Source organism: Narcine bancroftii, chromosome 9, assembly GCF_036971445.1.
Source record: "Narcine bancroftii isolate sNarBan1 chromosome 9, sNarBan1.hap1, whole genome shotgun sequence".
In the NCBI taxonomy this organism is placed as follows: domain Eukaryota; kingdom Metazoa; phylum Chordata; class Chondrichthyes; order Torpediniformes; family Narcinidae; genus Narcine; species Narcine bancroftii.
This window is the reverse complement of record NC_091477.1, coordinates 17394655-17415817: the sequence shown is the minus strand read 5'-3', so window position 1 is coordinate 17415817 and position 21163 is coordinate 17394655. Positions and strand designations below refer to the sequence as shown.

At 38.2% G+C, this 21163-nt stretch overlaps 1 protein-coding gene across 2 annotated transcripts in view; it reads left to right on the top strand.

The window, feature by feature from the left end:
• Positions 1-21163, top strand: part of LOC138743238 (heat shock 70 kDa protein 4-like) — a 57936-nt gene that overhangs the window by 28229 nt on the left and 8544 nt on the right. For both annotated transcript variants that reach the window (XM_069898211.1, XM_069898210.1), the window contains exons 9-17: positions 1063-1214; positions 1854-1960; positions 3413-3546; positions 5661-5857; positions 7693-7794; positions 10032-10187; positions 16083-16208; positions 18270-18377; positions 20737-20856. In XM_069898211.1, coding sequence (XP_069754312.1) covers positions 1063-1214; positions 1854-1960; positions 3413-3546; positions 5661-5857; positions 7693-7794; positions 10032-10187; positions 16083-16208; positions 18270-18377; positions 20737-20856 — 1202 coding nt within the window. The remainder of the gene's footprint in view (positions 1-1062; positions 1215-1853; positions 1961-3412; positions 3547-5660; positions 5858-7692; positions 7795-10031; positions 10188-16082; positions 16209-18269; positions 18378-20736; positions 20857-21163) is intronic.

Sequence of the window (21163 nt, the reverse complement as noted above, 5' to 3'; positions counted from 1 at the left end):
AAAAGTATTGGAGGACAAGAGCTGAATGGATTCCTTTTACAGATGTTCTTCAACTCTGCTCCTACCTCCTCCATTTGTTCCTGTTGTTTTAACATTTTTCACATATTTATCCATTTTAAGTACAAGTTGGTGATGGTAAATTGGTGGATGTGGTGTATATGGATTTTAGTGAGGCATTTGAGGTGAGAAACTTTTTCACTCAATTGTGAACTACATAAAACTGTTGAGGCCAGTTCATTACGGATAGACAAAAGGGAGCGAGATGTGGCCATTGTGGTTAAAGGAATAAAGGGATATGGAGAGAAAGAAAGAGTACTGATGTCACATAGTCAACCATGATTGAATTGAATGGTAATGCAAGCTCAAATGGCTTGTTGACTCCACCTATTTTTTATGGGTCCATGAATTTCTTTGCGGATCTAGTCATATTAATCTTAGTACAAAATAATTAGTTTTTAATCATTAAAGTACTGTTTCTATTTTATGGACATTAAAAGGTGTTGATCTTTTTTTATTTGATGGTTCATTTCATTAAAGCAGTTATAAGTACTAAGAAAGTCAATTTGATCAGTATTTGGCTGATTCTTTTTGCTTCCTTAGGCAAGATGGTGGTAGGTTCTGAAGGAGTGTTGGGTGAAGTCCTCTCAATAGACATCTTAACTTTTTGGAACATGCTTATTTTATACAGGAACCTTTCATAATTATTGTGTAATGGTCTGATTTAAATACCCTACCATGAACTTACTGCTGATTTAGTCACCAGGAAAGTTGGCATATTAAAAATGTTTAAATAAATGGTGATTTTTCCCCCCCCACCAAAGTAACAGTTTCTGTTCTATTATTCTTGCATTAATGTATTTGTAACATCAGAAACCAGTCCAGTCCAGGCAATGTGAATTCTAAATCTTCATGGTAATTTTTTAGAATGGATTATAAGTTTTAGCATTAAAAGCTTTTTCATGATGGGACATACCTTTATCCCCTGCTTCCCACTTTGTATTTTCCAGCAGGGTAAAGCTACTGCCATTGTCCTTCAGTAACAGATATTTCTCCTATCTGTAGAGCTTAAACGGGAGGATATTTATGCAGTTGAGATTGTGGGTGGAGCAACTCGTATCCCTGCCATTAAAGAGAGAATTACTAAATTTTTTGGGAAATCCCTCAGTACTACTTTAAATGCAGATGAGGCTGTAGCTCGTGGTTGTGCTTTGCAGGTAAGAAGTTTGCATTGCATTTGTTCTAAACATGGTGTATAGTTCACAATTCTCTGTTGGTAACGCCATCACAATTTTTTATTTTGCCATGGAAAATCATCAGTGAGATTGTTACCAAGGCGGTCTGATCTCTGAAGCTAAGCAGGCTCAGGACTGGTCAGTAGTTGGAGAGGAGACTGCCTGGGAACACCAGGTGCTGTGGGTTTCTGTGAGGGGTGCTGGTCAAAGTGGCGACTCTGTCTGCCTTACGGTAGACAAAAGTTAAAGGATTTCATGTATGATACATTCTAAATGTAGTATTACATGACAATAATGGAAACTTTCCAATTATGTCTTTTGGATTGATGTATAATGAATCACCACATACATTTTCAAATCAGAATTATAATTAATATTTCTATTGTTTGTTGGAATATGTAATTTGGAAAAAAAAGATGATTGGGCTTTCTGTTGTTAAACTTGTGATTGTATGTTGCTATCCCTAAGCAAGGGGCCTTCATTACCTCTGAATCAACTGCTATTCTCCGAACTCTAAATTTAAAACTACTGTAACCACTGACTTGCGTCACCCACACTTGAGATGACAGAGTTGCTTCAGTTATTTACCACAATTGCCTAAAATTAGATTTTTCTTTCCAGTGTGCCATTCTTTCACCTGCATTCAAAGTGAGAGAATTCTCTATCACTGACTTGGTTCCATTCCCAATTTCCATGAGGTGGAATTCTCCTGCTGAGGAAGGCCTTGGGTGAGCATTTTAATTCAAATTTCTGAATTATAAATAATTTTGTTCATGTAAACTAGAGCAACCAAAGATGATCCATTCAATTTAACTGTACAATTTTAAAGAATCTTAATCTTGCATTCAAAGGACAGAGTGGGGGTGGTAAAGCAATAATAATCTGCATGTTGAGATTTAGATTGTGTACTAATGCTGTCGTGCTTCTTTTATCACCATCCAGCAACATCTGGATGTGCAGAAAAGATGCAAGTCTTGCCTGTAATGGTAATGAAAACTGACTGAGGCTCAATTATCAGGCAGATGCCATTAATTTTGGTGCATTACCATAGCTTCTGAATTCCAGGGAACAAAAATAGGACAGGGAGAGTATTGAGTGGTGAGTGGGCATTAAATAGTGGAAGTACTAGAAAGGATCCAGTGGTTGTGCATTTTTTATTTAAAATAGTTTTCTGCTTTTATTAAGTTTCAAATAGATTTCTGTACTAACACCATCTGTCCTTCCATTTTGCTTTCTCAATCATTCCAAAATACAAACCTAGATTATTCTCTGGTTCTTTTAGCTGCCATGTCTTCTCATCTTGTCATTGAGAACCACATTAAATCATCTTTGACCTTGTGGCAAAAAGCTCTGTAAACTCTTTATTCAACATCACTTATTTTGGCTTTCTGCTGATGTGTAACAAATTGTTACATTTCCTTCGATACTGTGCCATTATTATTGCCCAAGTCCATATGTGGGCTATTTTGCCTGTTGTCCAATTCTCTAAATCCTGATCACATCTTGCAAGCTATCCAATTGTGGATGAATTATAGTTCTTTGCAGTTAAATACCCGGAAGCCAAAAGCTGTCATCTTTAGAGCCATCACAATTCCCATTGTCACTGATACCAACATTTTTGACCCATCTGAATAACATCATTTACAATAGAGTCATTTTGGGAGATCTCAATACCTTACTCTTTGCTGAAAGAACTCCTTTTTCTAAAACTCTTATGCATTTGTGTTTTGGAATTGTAGCCATCTGAGCTGATGATTCCCAAATATGTCATAACATTTGTCCAATTAACTAATTATGTAATGGGTCTAGTATCAATAATGATAATTAAAGCTACCAGTTTTGTTATTAAAAAAAAAATCCTCATGGTTGCAGGAAGTTAGGCAGTGTGGAGTGAAGAACATCTTTGTCTTTCCCCAGTTTGAGCTTCACATGATTCCAGTCCAATGGCACTTGTAACTGTTCTCTGAAATAGCCATTAAAGGCATAATAGCACTGAGCAGTTTGAAATGACATGCATACTTAAAGATGGTTAGAGATGAACTTTGCTAATGGTTGACCACCTGCTGCAAGGTAGATATTTTGGATGCAGCTTTTTTCCAATTATTGTCATGTTTATATTTTATAAAGATGATTTGTGTAGTTTTTGCTGAAGGGTCATATAAGTTTTTTAATCTCTTTAGTGATTGTGAGGTGTTCCCCAAGAACCATACTGCACCATTCTCCAAAGTTCTTACTTTCTACAGAAAAGAATCCTTTGACCTTGAAGCAATTTATTCTTGTCCGAAGGAGCTACCTTATCCAGATCCCAAAATTGGTGAGATGCAATAATTCCTTTTTGTTTCCCTGGTCAGTCTTAATTGAAAATACATTTGTGCCATTTTAAAATGGGGTTTTTTTAGCTTTGAGTCTGATGGGTATCTATGTGATGAATCTGGAGATTTCTTTAGGCTTAAACATGTTCTTCCATTTCTTTAAAGCAGTGTTTCCAAAACGGGGTTCCGTGGAAGAAATGAAGGAATCTATCTGTTTTTCTTTAAATTACTTTTTACCTTTAATTCTATTTGTTTCTGGAGTGGGGTAAAGACAAGGGGAGGGGGAGATGCACGCAACCCTCGGCTGCTTATTTGTACAATTCCTGCCCTATTGCACCAATCGACACCCAGCCTGGCTGTCAAAGGGTCCGGCAGTGGAATTCTGAATCAATTAGCAGGCGAAGTGATGGGGGAGGTAATTGTGACATCTCTTCTCACCTGGCCGCAACCCCATTGTGACGTTAGCATGCAGGTAGGCTCGATGAGGGGTTAAGGACCAGAAGCTCCTTCCTGTCTCAACCACAGCGCTCACTCCCCGTGTGTGATTGGCATAGTAGGAATTATTGAGCTCCCCTGCCCTCAAGGAAAACTTGTGTGTTCCATTTCTCATTAACTAATGATGCAAACCATGCCCCTGGAACTAGCCTGCTTCTGCAAGATGAGGGGAGCAGCTGAAAGGGGAGGTAGAGGTGAAACCCATTCATTGGCGTGACTCACATGATCGCAACAACTTGGATCTGGCGTGATGTGACAGTTTGCCACTTTGACATGGGAGCGCAGGAGGGTGGCTCATGCTTGAGCAACCACCAGTACAGGTAAGTTGTCTCGCTCCTGCTCCTGGGTCCAACTGCACATAAGTAGGGGGAGAGGTTTCCCCTAAGAGGTGGGCATTTGAAAAATTTTTTAAAAAGCAAATGGCAGGTGAGGAAAAGCAGCCACAAGAGCTTCATGACCTTTGGGTTTGATGAAGAGTTGACTGGATGCTGTCTTGATCCACCCTGGAGCCGAAAGAACAACAAAGAAGTTATTGAGAAACACAAAAGCATGCCGATGCTAGAATTCTGGGCAGACAAAGAATTGGGGGAGGAAGTCCGCAGGTCAGACAGCGTCCATGGGGAGAAATGGTCAGTTGTTCAACTCGAGGCAGTGACTGGGGCTCGCGAAAGGGGGACCCTTGGTCTTGGACTGGTGTTTTTTTTTTCAAGCAGTAATACATCCTGAAGCTCCAGATACCAGTGCTGCAGGTGGGGTGGGGAGGGGGGATGTACAATAACTCATTTGTTCATGATTGTTCAGCTCTCCTTTATAACTGCAGTGGATTTTTAAGCTCGGTTCTCTGAGATGACATTTGCTTCTAGTCTTCATGACTAAAGAGTAGAACTGAGTCACAGCTAATGCAGATTAGTAGGCCAATCTTTTGAAGATTCATTGTGTTGCAGGAGTTGATGTCCAGAGAAGGCAGCAACCCAGTGGAAGATTATAGCAGGCTTAATGGCTAGTTTGCAGGCCACAGCCTGAAGAGTAAAGATGCAGGAAATTTAGGCCAAACCTCAACTAGGAGGCCTTGTAAATGATGAGGCACGTGACTGAACTTGTATGTTTAATATTTTCTCATTCTTCCTTTAGGAAGCTTTCAGATCATGGATAATCTTGGTTTAATAGAAGTTGATAAAACTTTTAAAGTTGGTGAAAATGAATTTATTGTGGCTGCTAATCAATAATGTTTTATATTTGTATTTATTGTAATTTGCATTGTATTGAGGTTAATAACACAGTGTTCATTTCCTTTTTGTAAAAAAAAATATTCAATTCCATAAACTTAACCAATCCATCTTAACAATTGAAAAAGTGCAGAGAAGGCCAATGTGGCGATCATAATCAATTTGTACAAATTGACCTATCTCTGCCCTACATCTGGACATTGATAGTAAAATCTGATTGTAAAGTAGATGTTTAATGCAGGAGAAACAAATTCAAACAAGTGAAAATACTGAATACAGTTTTGAAATGTATGTTCCCTATAAAAATAACTCAGTAAAATCCATTAATTTGAATGTTTGACAGGAAAATATTCTGATGTACAAACTTTTTGAAGATATTTTCATTTATTATTTAGGTCTTTTTACTATTCAGAAAGTGGTCCCTCAAAATGATGGGTCCAGTTCTAGGGTGAAAGTGAAGGTGCGGGTTAATATTCATGGAGTCTTCAGTGTTTCCAGTGCCTCCTTAGTGGAAGTGCAGAAATGTGAAGAAACAGATGATGTTCCAATGGAAACAGATCAGCAATCCCAGGCAAACCTAAAAGAGGAGGAGGTATACTTGCCTTGCATTAATTGTCTGGTTCTTGGTGGGTTATTTCATATGTGATACGAAAAATTCATGACTGCTGATGTTGTACAGTTCTGCCATTGGAAAATGGGAGTGTTTGACAATGATCTCTCAGTTGTGGCATTCGAAGAAATGACTCATCCAAATTAGTTTGAATTTATCCTTCAGTTTGTCTACGTCTCCTTTTTTCAAAATTTAGACAAACAGCATGGAAACAGGCCTTTTCAGTCCACAAACCTGTGGCACCTAATTACACCTAATTGACATACCTGGTACGTTTTGAAAGGTGGTAAGAAACTGGAGCCCCAAAGGAAACCCATGCAGACATGGGGAGAATGTACAAATTCCTTACAGACAGTGTGGGTTTCAAATCCCACTCACTAGTATTGTAACACTGTTGCGTTAACCATGCTTCCCCCATGAGCAGAAATGCAATCTTTCCCCCCCCCCCCCCCCCCCACACTCACTACCACAAATTTTGAAGTTGATTGTTCCCCCATTTTGGGTCTGTAGGTGTCAGAACGTTCAAAGTGCAATGAGATATCTTCGTCCTGGGAGATCAGCCATAATGGCCGATTCTCCCCTACCAGATGTATTTTCTTTCAAAGCAATTTCATAATTAGCCACAAGAAGGTTTCTTGCCTTGAATCCATTGAATTCATGATTGCTGTGATCTCTGAAATAATTAATCTAATTGACCGATTCAGAAATTGTCCACTGTAGCACTTTAAAAACTCCAAAGATTACTATGTAAACAGACAAAGTTAGTACAGTTAATGTCCAGAAATCCAGACCACCCAAGAATCCAGACTCTCAAATTTTTAAATTTAGCTGGATTTTGTGTACGTGTGCATGTTTAAGTGCCACAGATGCACAACAGCAAGTGATCATGCTTAATTAAGGTATTCTTATCACAAAGAAATATTTTTGTATATCGTAATTTTCTTTTACATTGTTCATTTTGAAACATAATTTCAAGCATTTCACACTTTTTGTAGTGAAAAATATTGTTTACATTTTTATCATAATTTTTTTTCTTTTTAAAACTGCTCATTTTGATAAATGAAGCATGCTGAATTTGCTAATGAATAAAATATCAAAATATAACTGTTCATCTCTTTATTCCTCCTTAAATTTGAATTTTAAAAGTACTGCCTGAGAATCTGGAAAATCCAGACTGACCCAATCCCCAAGCAGGTCTTGATTTTAGAACAATTATTCTATTGTTTTTAGTCATTACTCTAACTTTAGGATTTATTATAACTATCTGTTTTTATCCACCAAAGGTTTAAAAAAAATACAAACCTCACAATGTTAGGATTTCAAGCTTGTTCTATTGACAAGAGAGACTGAATGATGCACCATATAGGGAGAAAAATACAATTAATTTTTATTGGGCATCTTAATAAGATCTAAAGGGAGGTGTGATCATTTCTTCCGACTCCTGCTTAGTCCTACTACTCCCATCGCCTCATACAAGTGGTGGTGTAGTGAACCAGTTATCAGAGTTTGACATTGCAGATCCAATAACATTAACCTGTGTAATGTTTATATGTACTGTTGTGACTCCCATAACTAAGGTGTGCAGATGATAGATTAACTGGGTGCTCTAAGCTGCCTCATTGTGTGTGGTTGACTCTGGGGAAATTGATGGGAATGAGGTGATTAATGTACAAGGAAAATTAAATAGATTCTATTAAATAGATTCTATCAAATGCCCTATTTTTTAAATCTCTTCCCCACCCCCCCACCAAACAACCAAAAATAAAACAACTGTATGTTATTCTGTTCAATGATTGGTGAACAAACTTTATTTTCAGAGCAAGATGCAAATTGATCAGCAGGAAGAACCAGCACATGGGGATGGCAATCATCCTCCTGGATCAACAGAAACTCAGAAAAATGAACCGGATGAAATGGAGGTAATTTTTATTATTCAGCTTCTTTGATATTTAAACTAAGGAAAGCTTGTAAGTGAGGATTATCCCAGAATATGAGAACTAATGCATAGTTCAGAGTTTTCATTGGGATATTACTTATTTCTTGACTGTTTTCTAGAAAAGTCATTTCACAATTTGTTATCTTTGATCGCATCGAGATGTTTGAATCATGGAAGAAACACAATCTGTTTTGGGGTGTTTATTTTGAATCAAAAACTTGTCAATTAAAATAGATAAAATATAAAATGATTTAAATGAGTATTTTTGAATCATTGCTATAAAAGTTTGCTATTTTCAAAGTCTACAAGTTATACTATGCAAGAACCATCTTATTCAAATAAAAGTCCTTGTTAAAAAATCTTTATATACCAAATGCAATATGAGAAACTTGGCTGTCTCTCCTTTTAAAGTGAAACACAAAAGTCTGCAGATCCAGTGATTGTAGTGAAAACACCAATGCTGAAGGAACTCAGCAGGTCTTGCAGCGTCCATAGGTGGTAAAGATGTATTACCAACATTTCGGACCTGAGCCCTTGAGACAGTTAAAATGTGCACACATCAAGTATTATAATTAGTTTTTGAAGTCATCTGTAGGTGGGAGTCAGCTTTGTACTTGCACTCTTCTGCATTTCTTCTTTGTCCTATCAATAATTTTGACTTGTTTAGTATCCTTAATGCAATAATATTCTCTAATGTTTTGATGGATTGTGACCAAAAATTTGGTTAGAAGTAGGTTTGCTTGGAATTTTTTTTAAACCATGGGAAGGAATCATTTATGGGTTTTGGAGACAAGGCAGCTATAGATACAGGCACAAATAATGAAGCAAAGGGTATCTGATTTGTACATGCCAGGTAGAGCAGTACAGAGATTTTTTTTCTTGTGGGTTAGGTTGGAAAATGCAAAGTTGAACACTTTGAACTTTGGAGATAACTGATCCACCACGCCTTCCACATAATAATACTTCACCTTCTAAACAAGAAACTGAAGTGGAGTTGATCTGCAGGACAAGCTGCAAATTACTTGACTCTGCCTGAACCAGAATGAAGTTGCATTGCACAGAAAGTGCTTGCAAATGAATGTCCTCTAAAACTCTGAATTCTTCATTGAAGCAAACAAAGGAATGGGCCTTCCAATGAGCATCCATAAAACAGTTGATTCACTATTCAATCCTGCTGCACAGCACAAAATGCATACGAATTACTTCCTTTATTTCAGGAACTACCTCGGTGAGGGCAGATGTTTTTTGATAATCTATAAATGTCCCGATAATACCACTGTGGGACCCATGCCACACCCCTCCTATCCTGTCCTCTTTACACTGCTTCTGTACTCACTTCCTCAATCCTAATTAAATTTCTGTTCAAACATTATTTTTCTCTCACTGATACAGCTTGACCCATTGAGTTCCTCCAGTGTTTGGCTTTAGATTTCAACATGAGCAGTTTCCTCTATCTATATAACAACATGTTGATATGTTTAAAAAAAAACTAACTTGATAACATCCTATCTCTTCTTACCCCCCCCCACCACCACCAAGCTTTACTTTTTTTTTAAAGTTCCCAAATGCAAAGAAAATCTGAAAACAAAAAATGTTAGAAACACTCAGCAGACCTACTAACGTCTGTAGAAAGATTAATGTAAACCCCTGCAAATGTTAGTGAACACACCACAGGACATCACAAGTTTTAAAAACCCTCCCCTCCATCGAGAACATCTATAAGAAATCCTGCCATCGGCAGCAACCATACATGCCCCCCTGCACGCACACTGATCTCACTGCTACCATCAAGAAAGAGATGTAGGAACCAAAAGAATCGCACCACCAGATTCGGAGACAGCCAATACTCCTCCACCATCAGACTCTACTATAAACTCAATCAGGGACTCATTTAAAGACTCTTACTTTTGCACTTTGATTATCTCAGGGTTGTTTGTGATGTCATGTATATACTCTGACAAGAAATCTGACATTTCAGTTCTGGGACCCTTTTTCAGAACTAAACTGAAATATAATTTATAAAAATAGGGAATGTATTATCACATTTTAATCCATGAAATCCATTTCAACTGAAGGCAGGTTTCCCCTTCCATTTCATTCTAGGGGTTTCTAAATGTGACTTTTAATGGTTCTATTGATTTTTCAAATAGAAAGTTGTGAGATGACATTTAATTTGTGCATTTAACAAGATGTAGTTGTCAATTATTTTGATCTTTCTAGACTGGTGAAATGGCTTCAAAAGAAGATAAGAACAGAGATCAACCTCCACAGGCAAAGAAAGCAAAGGTCAAAACAAAGACAGTCGATCTGCCTATAGAGAACCATCTGCAGTGGCAATTGGGTCAGCAGCTACTGAATATATTCATTGAAACTGAGGTAGGAAAAATATAGTCCTTGCACAAAGAAATGACAAAAAAAATCTAGAGAAACTGATCAGAGATTCTGAATTTCAAATCGTGTCATTACCCATGGCCATCGTTATACAGTTTTTGGAAGAAACATAGTACATTTGAATTTTCCAAAACTTTCAGTGTCACTCGGTCAACTCGTAATAAAGATTAAAGCATCATTCCAGACCAGTACATGAAGGGCAAAAACAAGAAATAATGGCTTAAGTGGAGGAGAGTTAAGTACTACAGGTAATGTTGCTAAGATTCCTGTTTGGAATGTACCTTAATGAATTGGGAATTATTCAACTTTTAAGAGCAGCATTTAATTGTGGTTGGGGGTGGGTAGCAATGATTTTTTTAAAATTATTATTAAATAAATAATAAAGGAGACAATTTAACAAAATACAGGAAAATAAATTTGAAGAGATGTGTAACTGGAAAATGTAGGTAAATGCAAAGTGATATATTTTGGTGATAAACAGAGACCATGTTCTTGTGTAATCTAAAAGGGATAGGGGGAGTAAAATGTTAATATATACAAATTACCAAAGAGAATAGCTTTTAAAAAAAAAAAAAATCCAAGTAAATTATTTTCTTCATAAAGGAAGCAGAGAAATTGTATTAAATTTGTTTCAAACCTTGGTCATTTCATAATTTGAATATTGTGTCCAGTATTGACCATATTATTAAAAGATGCAGAGATATTGAATGTGCAAAAGAATTTGGAGCTTGAGAGAATACGTTTGAGTAAAACTGAAGTGGGCTGGACTGTCTTCCCAGGTGGGGGAGGGGACAAAACTTGGAGATCATGAACTTAAGATGGTCACTAATAATTCATTTTATAATTCAGGAAACATTATTTTTAATCCATGATTAGAATTTATAATATGTAGTTGAGGTTTGAAACGAAGGTAAGCTAGATAAATGGATATCAAAGGAAGAATAAAATAATGCTGCTTTGTGACATTCAGCTGGAGGCTCATGGAATTCAAAGTAAGCATGGATGAGCTAGCTGGGGGGGGTGGAGAATGCTGTCTGGCCAGCGGACAAACACTTTGCTCCGGCGGGGAGCAGAGTGGGCTGTCGGGAGTGGAGTGTGCCATCAGGGAATGGAGTTGGGACAGGAGCAATGGACATCCTTCTTACCCATAATCCCCCTCATGCTGCTGGAACTGCTCTGGTGTTCCAGTAGTGTTGGAGATTATGGGTAAGGAAGACCGTCATTGCACACAAGTGCTGATGTAATTTTCTACCCAGTAGTCATGATCGCTTACAAGTTGACCAGCAGCAGCTACCCAGTAAGTAAACACAGTTTGACAATCCACCTCCGAAGTGGTGTTCCTATTCGTGCAGTTTTTTTAAATTCTACCCATCAGTTGGCCTATACACAGGTAGAGAGCCTACCAAATTGGCAGGTTAAATGTGTTACAATCCAATTTATAAAGCCCTAATAAGATGGTGCTGATAAGATTTACTCAGATGTTGCTTGGACTTCAGGAACCGAGTTACAAAGGAGTAGCAGGATAGGACTTTATTTCCTGGTGCGTAGAAGAATGAGGGGAATTGGATAGAGGTATTTAAAATTATGACGGGGGTTAGGCAGAACGAATTGTTTGTATCTCACCTGGTTTGGTGAGACAAACCAGAGGATATAGATTAACGGTGAAAGGGGAAAGGTTTAGGGGGAACATGAGAGGGAACTTCACACAGAAAGTAGTGTGTGTGTGGAATGAGCTGCTAGCTGAGATGGTGAATGTGGGCTCAATTTTAACATTTAACAAGTATTTGGATAGGTAAATAGATGGGAGAAGTATGGAGGGCTATGGACTGGGTGTAGGTCAGTGGAACTAGCAAAAATGTGGTTTGGCACAGACTAGAAGGGCCAAAGGGGCCTGTTTCTGAACAAGGACCTGTTCTTTGCCCTTCCCACACCCATGTTCCCATGATTGCTACAATATCACATGCTGTCAGTTCATTGTCTTGTCTGCAAGACTCCATGCAATAAAGTAAATGCAGTTAAACCTACTTGCACCTCTGTTTCCCCAATTCATATCTATCCACTAAAATTGAATGCTCCATTAACTATGCATGCTTTTCTCTCCTTTCTAGCTACCATATTTTCACATGTATAACATGCATAAAATCGTGTTTAAAAATATATTTTCATATAATGCGTACGCGCTTCTAACATGTGGGTGGAGAATTTTAGCTGGCAATAGCAATTTGTATTTAAATTGGACATGAGACAAAGCATAAACCGTTATCTGCCACAGTTAATCTCCTGCAATTAACATCCAATCAACTTCTCCCAGATATGTCAATTGCCCACTCTATGGATGACATCCTGCTGCAACACAACAAGCTTAGGAGAGGAATCAATTAAATAGATGGAAAGGCCCTTTCAGGTGACCTGAACACCTTCTTGTAAAGCTGCATAATCTCTCCCCTTGTGGCTAAAGACCTACCTGAATGCGAAAGAAGCATTTCCGAGGCGCTGACGCCAACTCTCCTCCGGGAGGAATAGCCTGAATGTGCAGCCACTGTAAGTGGTTGCCTGGGGGGCAGTCTGATGACTCCATCAGCCCGCGTCCCAACTCCCCGCTGCCTGACAGCCCTGCAGGGGAAGGGCGGCTGGTGGGGGCCGCCAGGGCAGGGGCAGCCTGGCTGGCCACTTCAGCACCGGAGCGGCTCAAAACTCAGCCTAGCAATGGTGGTCTTCCCTACCCATAATCCCCCACGCAGGTGGAACTGCTCTATTTCCCACAACAGTTCCAGCTGCGTGGGGGATTATGGGTAGGGAAGACCACCATTGGTACACTGCACATTTATGTGGCACTAGTCACTTCACCTCCATCAGATCCGGAGGCGCTACGAGATGCCTCTGAATATGAATAGGCCCTTTCAGGTGGGCCAGTTAATGCTGCAGCAGCCTTTTAGGACTGCCACCTGAAACGTGCATTCACAGTTTTAAATCTGCTCCAGTCATTGGCCTCAAGATAGAGGGTCCACCTGAAAGGGCCTAAAGACAGTCTTCAGAGTTGAGCAAGATTTTAATTCTAACATTGTCTCAAAGCAGAGGCACTTGATATGTTGATTTCCTTCAGGGGCAAGTCTGGGCAACTAACATTTGTAAGGTGCAGTGCTCTAGCCAGAATGTCCTGTTTATAGGAATACTGTGGCATTCAGTACAAAGATGGTCCCAAGATCAAAATTTCCTTTGCCCTCTATCAATTGTGCCCATTCTTTCATTGCCAGTATTAGATACTCATGCTCGTTATAATATTCCTATGCTTGCTATAAATTGCATCTTTCCCATGGCTGCTATAAATTGTGCCTGTTCTTTCATTGCCACTATTATATTCTCAAACTTGTTATAATATTCCGCTATAAATTGCTGGCACGCCTTTCCCACGGCTGCTATTAATTTTGTGCATTTTTTAAATTCCACTATTATATTCCCACACTCACTTTAAATTGCTGGTGTGTCCTTTGAACAGCCCCTATTAATTGTGAGTGTTCTTTCAACATGTAAAAATATTCTCGTATAGCACGCATTTGCATATAACGTGGGGGGATACCTGGTTTGTAAAATGCGCATGTTATATGTGTTTTAAGAAAAAAAAATTGTACTGTGATGAATTTTTATATTTTATATTGTACGTTCTAAAAGGAGATAAATTGTGGTAGGTTTTTTAGTGTAGGTCACACCCAAATACAAACCCTTCAAAACCAGATCTCATATAAAATACCAGAGCTCTGCTCAAGCCAGACAGTCCAGTCTCCGAGTGCCTTTGAAAAAACTTTGAAGAATGCCTATAAGAACTTCACAAGTAGTTGTTAATTGGACATACTGCAGAGTAATGGATTATTGTTTTGGAAAGCAACAGATGAATGGACTTGGAGATTAGGTCCGGTGCTGCAGTCTGTTTGAAAGCAGTTTGCTGCTCGGAGAGAGTCGTGGTTTTCTCTGTGTTAAGAGTATTCAGTTCTACAGTTCAGCAGCCACAGCTGGGACGGAAACATGACAAGTTTGTTTGAAACCCCATTTTGAAGACTGGTTGTGAGTTCTTAGTTCAGCCCTTGTGGTCCATACAAGAGGAGATGGCTAGCTATATAATGTTTCTGTGGTGACCTGAAAGAAAGAGGTTATCATCTGGAAAACTCTGATGGGGCATGTTTCTTCAGCAAGCCACTGAAGTGGCTGATTGGAAGGAATCAGTTTGTGTCAAACGAGCAACAAATCTCTCTCTCTGAAAGCCAACAAGAACCTTCCTGAGAGGTAACCATTTACCTTTCAAGCCAAGCCTGTGAAGATTCATAAATGTTAAAATCTGTGCACAGTATAATTGCCTGATACCAGGAGTGAGATTGGACTGTGAATCAAAAAATTTTTCTGAGCTTGCACACACATTACATACACATGCACTTAGAATTAGAAGGGAGTTAAGTTAATAGTAATAAGTTAAAGTTTGATCCTGTTTTCATGTTTAAAGATGATTAAAAGCAACTTTTTAAGTAACCATTTGTCTTAGTGAATTTTTATTGCTGCTGGGTTTTGGGGTCCTCTGGGCCCGTAATAGTACATTGTCATTTTGTGTCCCCTGTTCACTAGTTTAAAACATCCTCAGCAGCAGTGATGCAGAGTATAACTCATTTTTCTTGTCTATTATTGGGAATACTTATATTTGATTTTTTTTTTCTTTACTGAATGAGCTTTTTGTACTTCTCCCCTTTGCAATAAAGTCCAAAGTAACATTTGCCTTCCATCCATTTTTACTTCTCCCGAAAACTTTGCCCAAGTGCATAACTGCATTTTTCCAACTTTTCAATTCTGCATGAATGAGAATTTCAATTACACTTTTCAATATTCATGCTTTCAATTCACTTAATTTGACATTCAAATCTGTTTCAGGTGTATCTTGTAATAAATTGTTACCCATTTCTATTTGTTTTGTCATCCATTCTTGGGCCAATATAGATTGGAAACATGCTCTTGGCCCCAACTTCTCCAAGACACCTCTCTAAGCAAATCTTATTTGCCTGTATTTGGTTTGTGTCCCTCTATACATTTCCTTTCTATGTGTTTGTTTGTTTTTTAATGCTTGTACTTGTCTCTAGCACATCTTATTGGCACTTCTCTTTGTGTGGAAAAGCTTGCTTCTCTGATCTCCTTTTAATTCTCTCTTTCTCACCTTAAACCTGTACCCTCATGAAGACTTCAACCCTCTGGGGGGAAAAGATGGTCACTTATGTCCATTTTGCCTGTAAGGCCCATTCGTTGCATTATAATTTAATAAACTTTTACAAGGTGGCCCCTCTGCCTCCTTGATCCAGGGCAAAAAGGCTCAGCCCATCCAATCTCTACTTTGTAACTGTACTCTCCATTCCAAGTGACATCCTTGTGAATGTTTTCTGCATCCTTTCCAACTTAATCACATCCTTCCTACAGCATGGTGATCAGAACTACACAGAATACATCTGTAAGATGATACCCCCAACTCCTTTTTCTATGAGCACTCCCCAGGGCCTTGCTGTGAACTCAGGATGTCCTACTCTGGTTTAACTTTCCAAATACCTCCCTTCACCCATGTCTGAGTTAAATTTCACCTGCCATTGCTTGCCCACTTTTCCACTTGATTAATAGCATGTTGAAACCTTGAACAAATTTCGCAGCCACCTTACCACCAATTTTGGTGTCTTCTGCAAACTTGCTAATTATACTGCCTATATTATCATTCAAACCCTCTGTTTTCAGCCTTGAAGAACTTTAGCTGAATAAAGAACCTATCAACATTTTATAAAATATTTTGAAAATGTATTGTCACTTTTGATATAATGTTACAGCTTTGAAATTGTGTATCTTCGACCTTCTTCCATTTAGGGTAAAATGATTATGCAGGATAAACTTGAAAAGGAGAGAAATGATGCAAAGAATGCCTTGGAAGAATATGTGTATGAAAGTAGAGAGAAATTATGTGGAATCTATGAAAAGTTTGTCAATAAAGATGTAAGTATTTGATTCAATGCAGTTTGTCTATATTAAGTCAGGAATAAAGATGTGAAAGTTTCTAATATATACCTGACTTTTATTCAGCTTTGAAGCCAGGACAATTGCAAAGAGAAATTAGTTGCATTTTAAAACATGAAAGCAATGATGAATTGCTTTCTTTTTCTTGAGTTATTTTGCTTTGTGCCTGATATGTACTGATGCTCGAAAATCCAAATAAAATGCATTTTATTATTTAAGTTTAACTTGATTGAGCTATTTTAATGGAAGACACCACTGCAATTGGCCTTTATGATGGAATAAGATGGTAGTCGAATACACCTTTCTCTTTTGGTCTTTGGATAATTACGTGAATGCAAGTTGGATAAGATGGAGTCAGTAAATAGGACTGGCAGACAACTCTCCATATAATCTCGCATGACAGAAAACAAGGTTGTAGCAAACAACGGTGGGGCAGGCAGCATCGTGTGGGTGTGGGTGTGGGTGTGGGTGTGGGTGTGGGTGTGGGTGTGGGTGTGGGTGTGGGTGTGGGTGTGGGTGTGGGTGTGGGTGTGGGTGGTAAGATGTTCGACAGAAGATGAGAAAAAAGTGGAAGGGGGAGGGAAGGTAGAAATGTGAACAGCAGAATTAGATAGGGGTGGGGTTATCCAAAACTAGAAAACTCAAATGTTCATTTTGTTGGTGTTAGCTGTCCAGAAGGAATATATGTTGCTCCACAGTTTACGTTTGGCCTTGCCCAACAGTGGATGAAGCCAAGGATAAGTGTCTCATTTTGTAGGAATGGTTGGGGGAATTTAAAATGGTTAACTACAGGAAGATCAGCACAAAGAGATGGTGTTTGGAAAGCAGTCACCCAAAGGTCTCACTGATGTGGAGGAGGCTGCACAGAGTACACTGAATGCAGTTAATTAGGTTGGATGATGTACAGGTAAAGCTCTTTCCCAGCAGGAAGGTCTGTTTGAAGACCTGGATGGAGGTGAGAGGATAAGATGATCAACTCATTCATAGACTGGCAGACTGTTGCTTAAAAAAAAAAGTACCACAGGCCCCCAACTATTCTCAATTTGTATGAATAAAGTCAATTTGTGAATGTCTGAGCTTGCTTATACAAAGCTAGGAGAGAAAGCATGTTTTGAATCCAGGTTCAAATCTGCCAGTGTCTGTAAGGAGTTTGTATGTTCAGCCTGCAATTGCATGGCTTTCTTTCAGGTCCTCTGGTTTTATCCCACATACCAAAGGCGTGTGGGTTAGTAGGTTCATTGTTTACATGGGGGTAATTGGGCAGCCTGTGCTCAAGTCAGAAGGGCCTGTTACCATTATTGTAGCTCCAAATTTAAACTTTTACCAGCAAATACTAGTTCCTTTACAATTGATTATAAACCAGTCTTTGAAAGAGTATGTACTTGTCCCTTCTCTTTAAAAAAAAAAAATATGCTTGGGCAGTTCTCCATTTGGGCAAAAAAGTTGGGTAGTTATGTGCATTCAGTTTTTTGAAATGTAAGCTTGGAGAACTGAAGTGCTGAGATCAAAAGTTCAGGTTCTCAAATTTGATTGATCAGCCAAGAGTCTCCAACTGATAGAAGAAAGTATGTTTTTTGTTGTAAAATAGAAAAAAAATGCATTTATCTTTTATGGATAAATGTGGTTCCTCACCTTGGCTTGTGTCATTTGTTTTTTCCAGGTAGTTGGTCTCCTTGTATTCGTGTGCATAATTAAAGAAACTTTATAGTTCAAAATTAGTGGAAGTTATCATTGGGTTCTGGGCAACTATTTATGAAACTGCTTTGCAAAATGTTCTTTGTATCAGAATGTCTACTTTTTATATTCAGTGAATATAAATATTGTATTTGGTGAATACTTACTTTAATGTCTGATATGTTTTGCTGAGAGAAATTAAAAGTATAATCTACAGCAAAGTACAGGCCCTTTAACCCATAGTGTTATGCCAACATAATCTATGCTAACAGCCTAGTTTCCCTATTGCATAACCCTCCAGAATTAAAAGTGTTCATTTTTATACTCTTAATTCAGATCAATATGAAAGTTTCACTTTACTTCTAGGAGCAAAGCAAATTAAGCCTTCTACTTGAAGACACAGAAAACTGGCTGTATGAAGAAGGCGAGGATCAGGGAAAGCAAGTGTATATAGATAAATTGACTGAATTAAAGGTAAATGTCTGCAATTCATTGAAACTTCATGCGAGCTTCAGACATTTTAAAAAGAGTAATTATTTCCATACATCTACAGGTACACAATCCTTTATCCGGACATCTAAAATCTGGAAAACGCTAAAATCTGGCAAATGGGGACCAGCGGTTGGGGGAGGCAGCCAGGCAACTGGAAGGGGGTGGGAGTGGATGCGGCAGCACAATTCGGGTGGGCTTTCCGAAATCCGGAAAAACCCCCAAGGGTTCCAGATGAAGGATTGTGCACCTGTAGTGAGACAAGCATGCCATTCCTTGTTGAAACTTCTAGTTATCTAATTGTTGGAATATATTTGATGTTTTTGCTTTTTAAAACTTGAAATTTATATACTTATAATTGATTTATTAATGTTCAACTGTTTAAGCATTTAAAGGCATTGTCTGCATAAGACATTGAGCATCTATTGAGCAGATCCCTTCTGAGTTCGCCCTATTGCTTTAATTCTTGTATAAAATTATACCAGTGTAATTTTGTGTTAAAGGTATCTAATATTTATATAGATTACATGGAAATAATGTACACAAGTTTGCTGATTCAAAGTAAAATTGAAGAGGGTTGGGAACATAAGTAGAGAGACCGCAAAGGGAAACTGAAATAATGGATAAGAGAGGGAAAGGCAAAAGAAGACAGTAATATTGAAGCCAAGGAAATAGGGCTGTTTTGCAAAACTAATGCCAAGGGGAATAATTCATGTTTTAAAAAAATAATGGATCATGGACCTCACGTTCACAATAAAATGGTTGAATTGCAACTATGCAATTAATGAGATATAATTGGGATTGTGGACATAAGGCTGTGAGGAAGTACAAAGAGGGAATCTAAATACCATGGGATATTTAATATTTCAAAAGGAAAAGGGGTTGGAGTAATTTAGATTTTTGAAGAAGTTATTATTGTAATATTGCATGTATATTAGCTTGGATGAGGTTTAATTTATAGGAAGATGGCTTAGAAAAAGCATTAATGGGTGTTGTATACAGACACCACAACAGTAGATAGCATTAAGCAGGAAATGATGATGTGGGCTGTACGGATCAAATTTAGTTTCTGGACCAATGCATGCAAGAATCTACTGAAGTAACAGTCCTTGACTGGCTATTATAAAAATAGAAAATAATAATTATTAATTTTGTTGTCTTGGGGTCCTTGGCATCCATGTGCACCAGCTAATGTAAAAGAAGCACTTGAATATAGTAGGCCAGAAGATTAATTGCATTTTGGCTTCCTAAAGGAGAAAGTAAATACAATAGCAAGAATATCAACTGCATTTGTTCAGGATATTGGCAAATCTGCATCTGAAGCATTATGTGCAGTATGCCCTCCTTGGTGGAGGGAGTGTCATGAAGGTTCACCATACTGACTCCTAGGAAAACAGTGACAAGATATTAAGGAAGAAGAGGTGGTAAGGCTTGTATACCCAAGAGTTTTAACAATGAAAGGGGATCTCCCAGAAATGTATCACATTCTAATATGGCTAGACAGACAAGTGTCCAGGAACAGAGCTCCTTCAGCGAGGGTATTGCAGAATTGAGATTAGATTTTTTTTTCTCTCCTAAAGAGTATAATAATCCTGTGGAATTCTCTAACACAGAAAACAGTTGCAGCTAAATGTATATGTATTATTAAAGTTTGCTAAAGAAATGATTGTGGATAAAATAGGAACAGGGTACAGAATTTGGATGATTAATCATGACTATGGAACAGTTTTGAAAGGCCAAATACTTTCTATGTATCAGTAAACTGTTTTCAAGAATTATCTTTGAAGCAAGGCCTTTGATACCAAATTAGTTTTCAAATTGAGATGGGAATTTTCCACATTTATATGCTTATCCCTTGACTACATCATTTAAGACAATTTCTTCACCAGCTCTCCTGTCCCCACCTCCTGACTCAGTTATTGTATGCAGATGAAACTTGAAAGCCGAGGGGGGGAAAAAACATGATTTCCTCTTAAGATTGATTTAATTGGGGTAACTAAGGCCATTTCAAGAACAAATTCTTGACTTTTTGTTCAACTCCCAATTTCTAAGATTGAGTATCCATTATAGACTTGATTTTTATTTGAGAATCTTGGGAATTTCAAATCAAATTTAGATTTTAATGGAAAAATTGAAAGAAAAATTTCCATTGGAGTGTTGCTGCAGGCTTTGTGCAATTTGTTATGGGTTTTCATGAATGTCATGTTGCCCTTTTTCAGAACTGAAATTCTTCATAGTGTACAAATTCAAAGCAATGACAAATTGACCAATCTTTGCATTCCTGCTCCTGATTTTTTTTTTGTTGCAAACATGTAATCAAGTTTGTAATGTCTTTACTTTCTAGAAACTTGGTCAGCCAATTAGAGATCGCTATCAGGAATTTGAGGATTGTCCAAAGGCTTTTGATGAGATGGGGAGACAAGTGCAGCAGTACATGAAGATTATAAATTCTTACAGAAACAAAGTAAGTAAACAGAAAAGTATCTATATCTGTCATCAGAAATGTAATCCGGTTAAATATGTGACAAGTGTGGATGGGCAGCTGGGGCATCGGGAGCTCGGATGTGGGTGGCCAAAGTGAAGGTTCATGGTCAGGGCATAAGAACCTCGGATGGGTGGATGGTCGGGGCCAAAAATGAGGGGGGGGGGGGAGTTGACTTTACATGGGGTCATACAGAAAACTATTTTTGAGCCAACAAAAAGAGGTGAAAAAGAAAGCGAGGTTTTTACTTGAATGCGTTGTGTGTGTCCCTCTGTTGAGAATGGCAAGT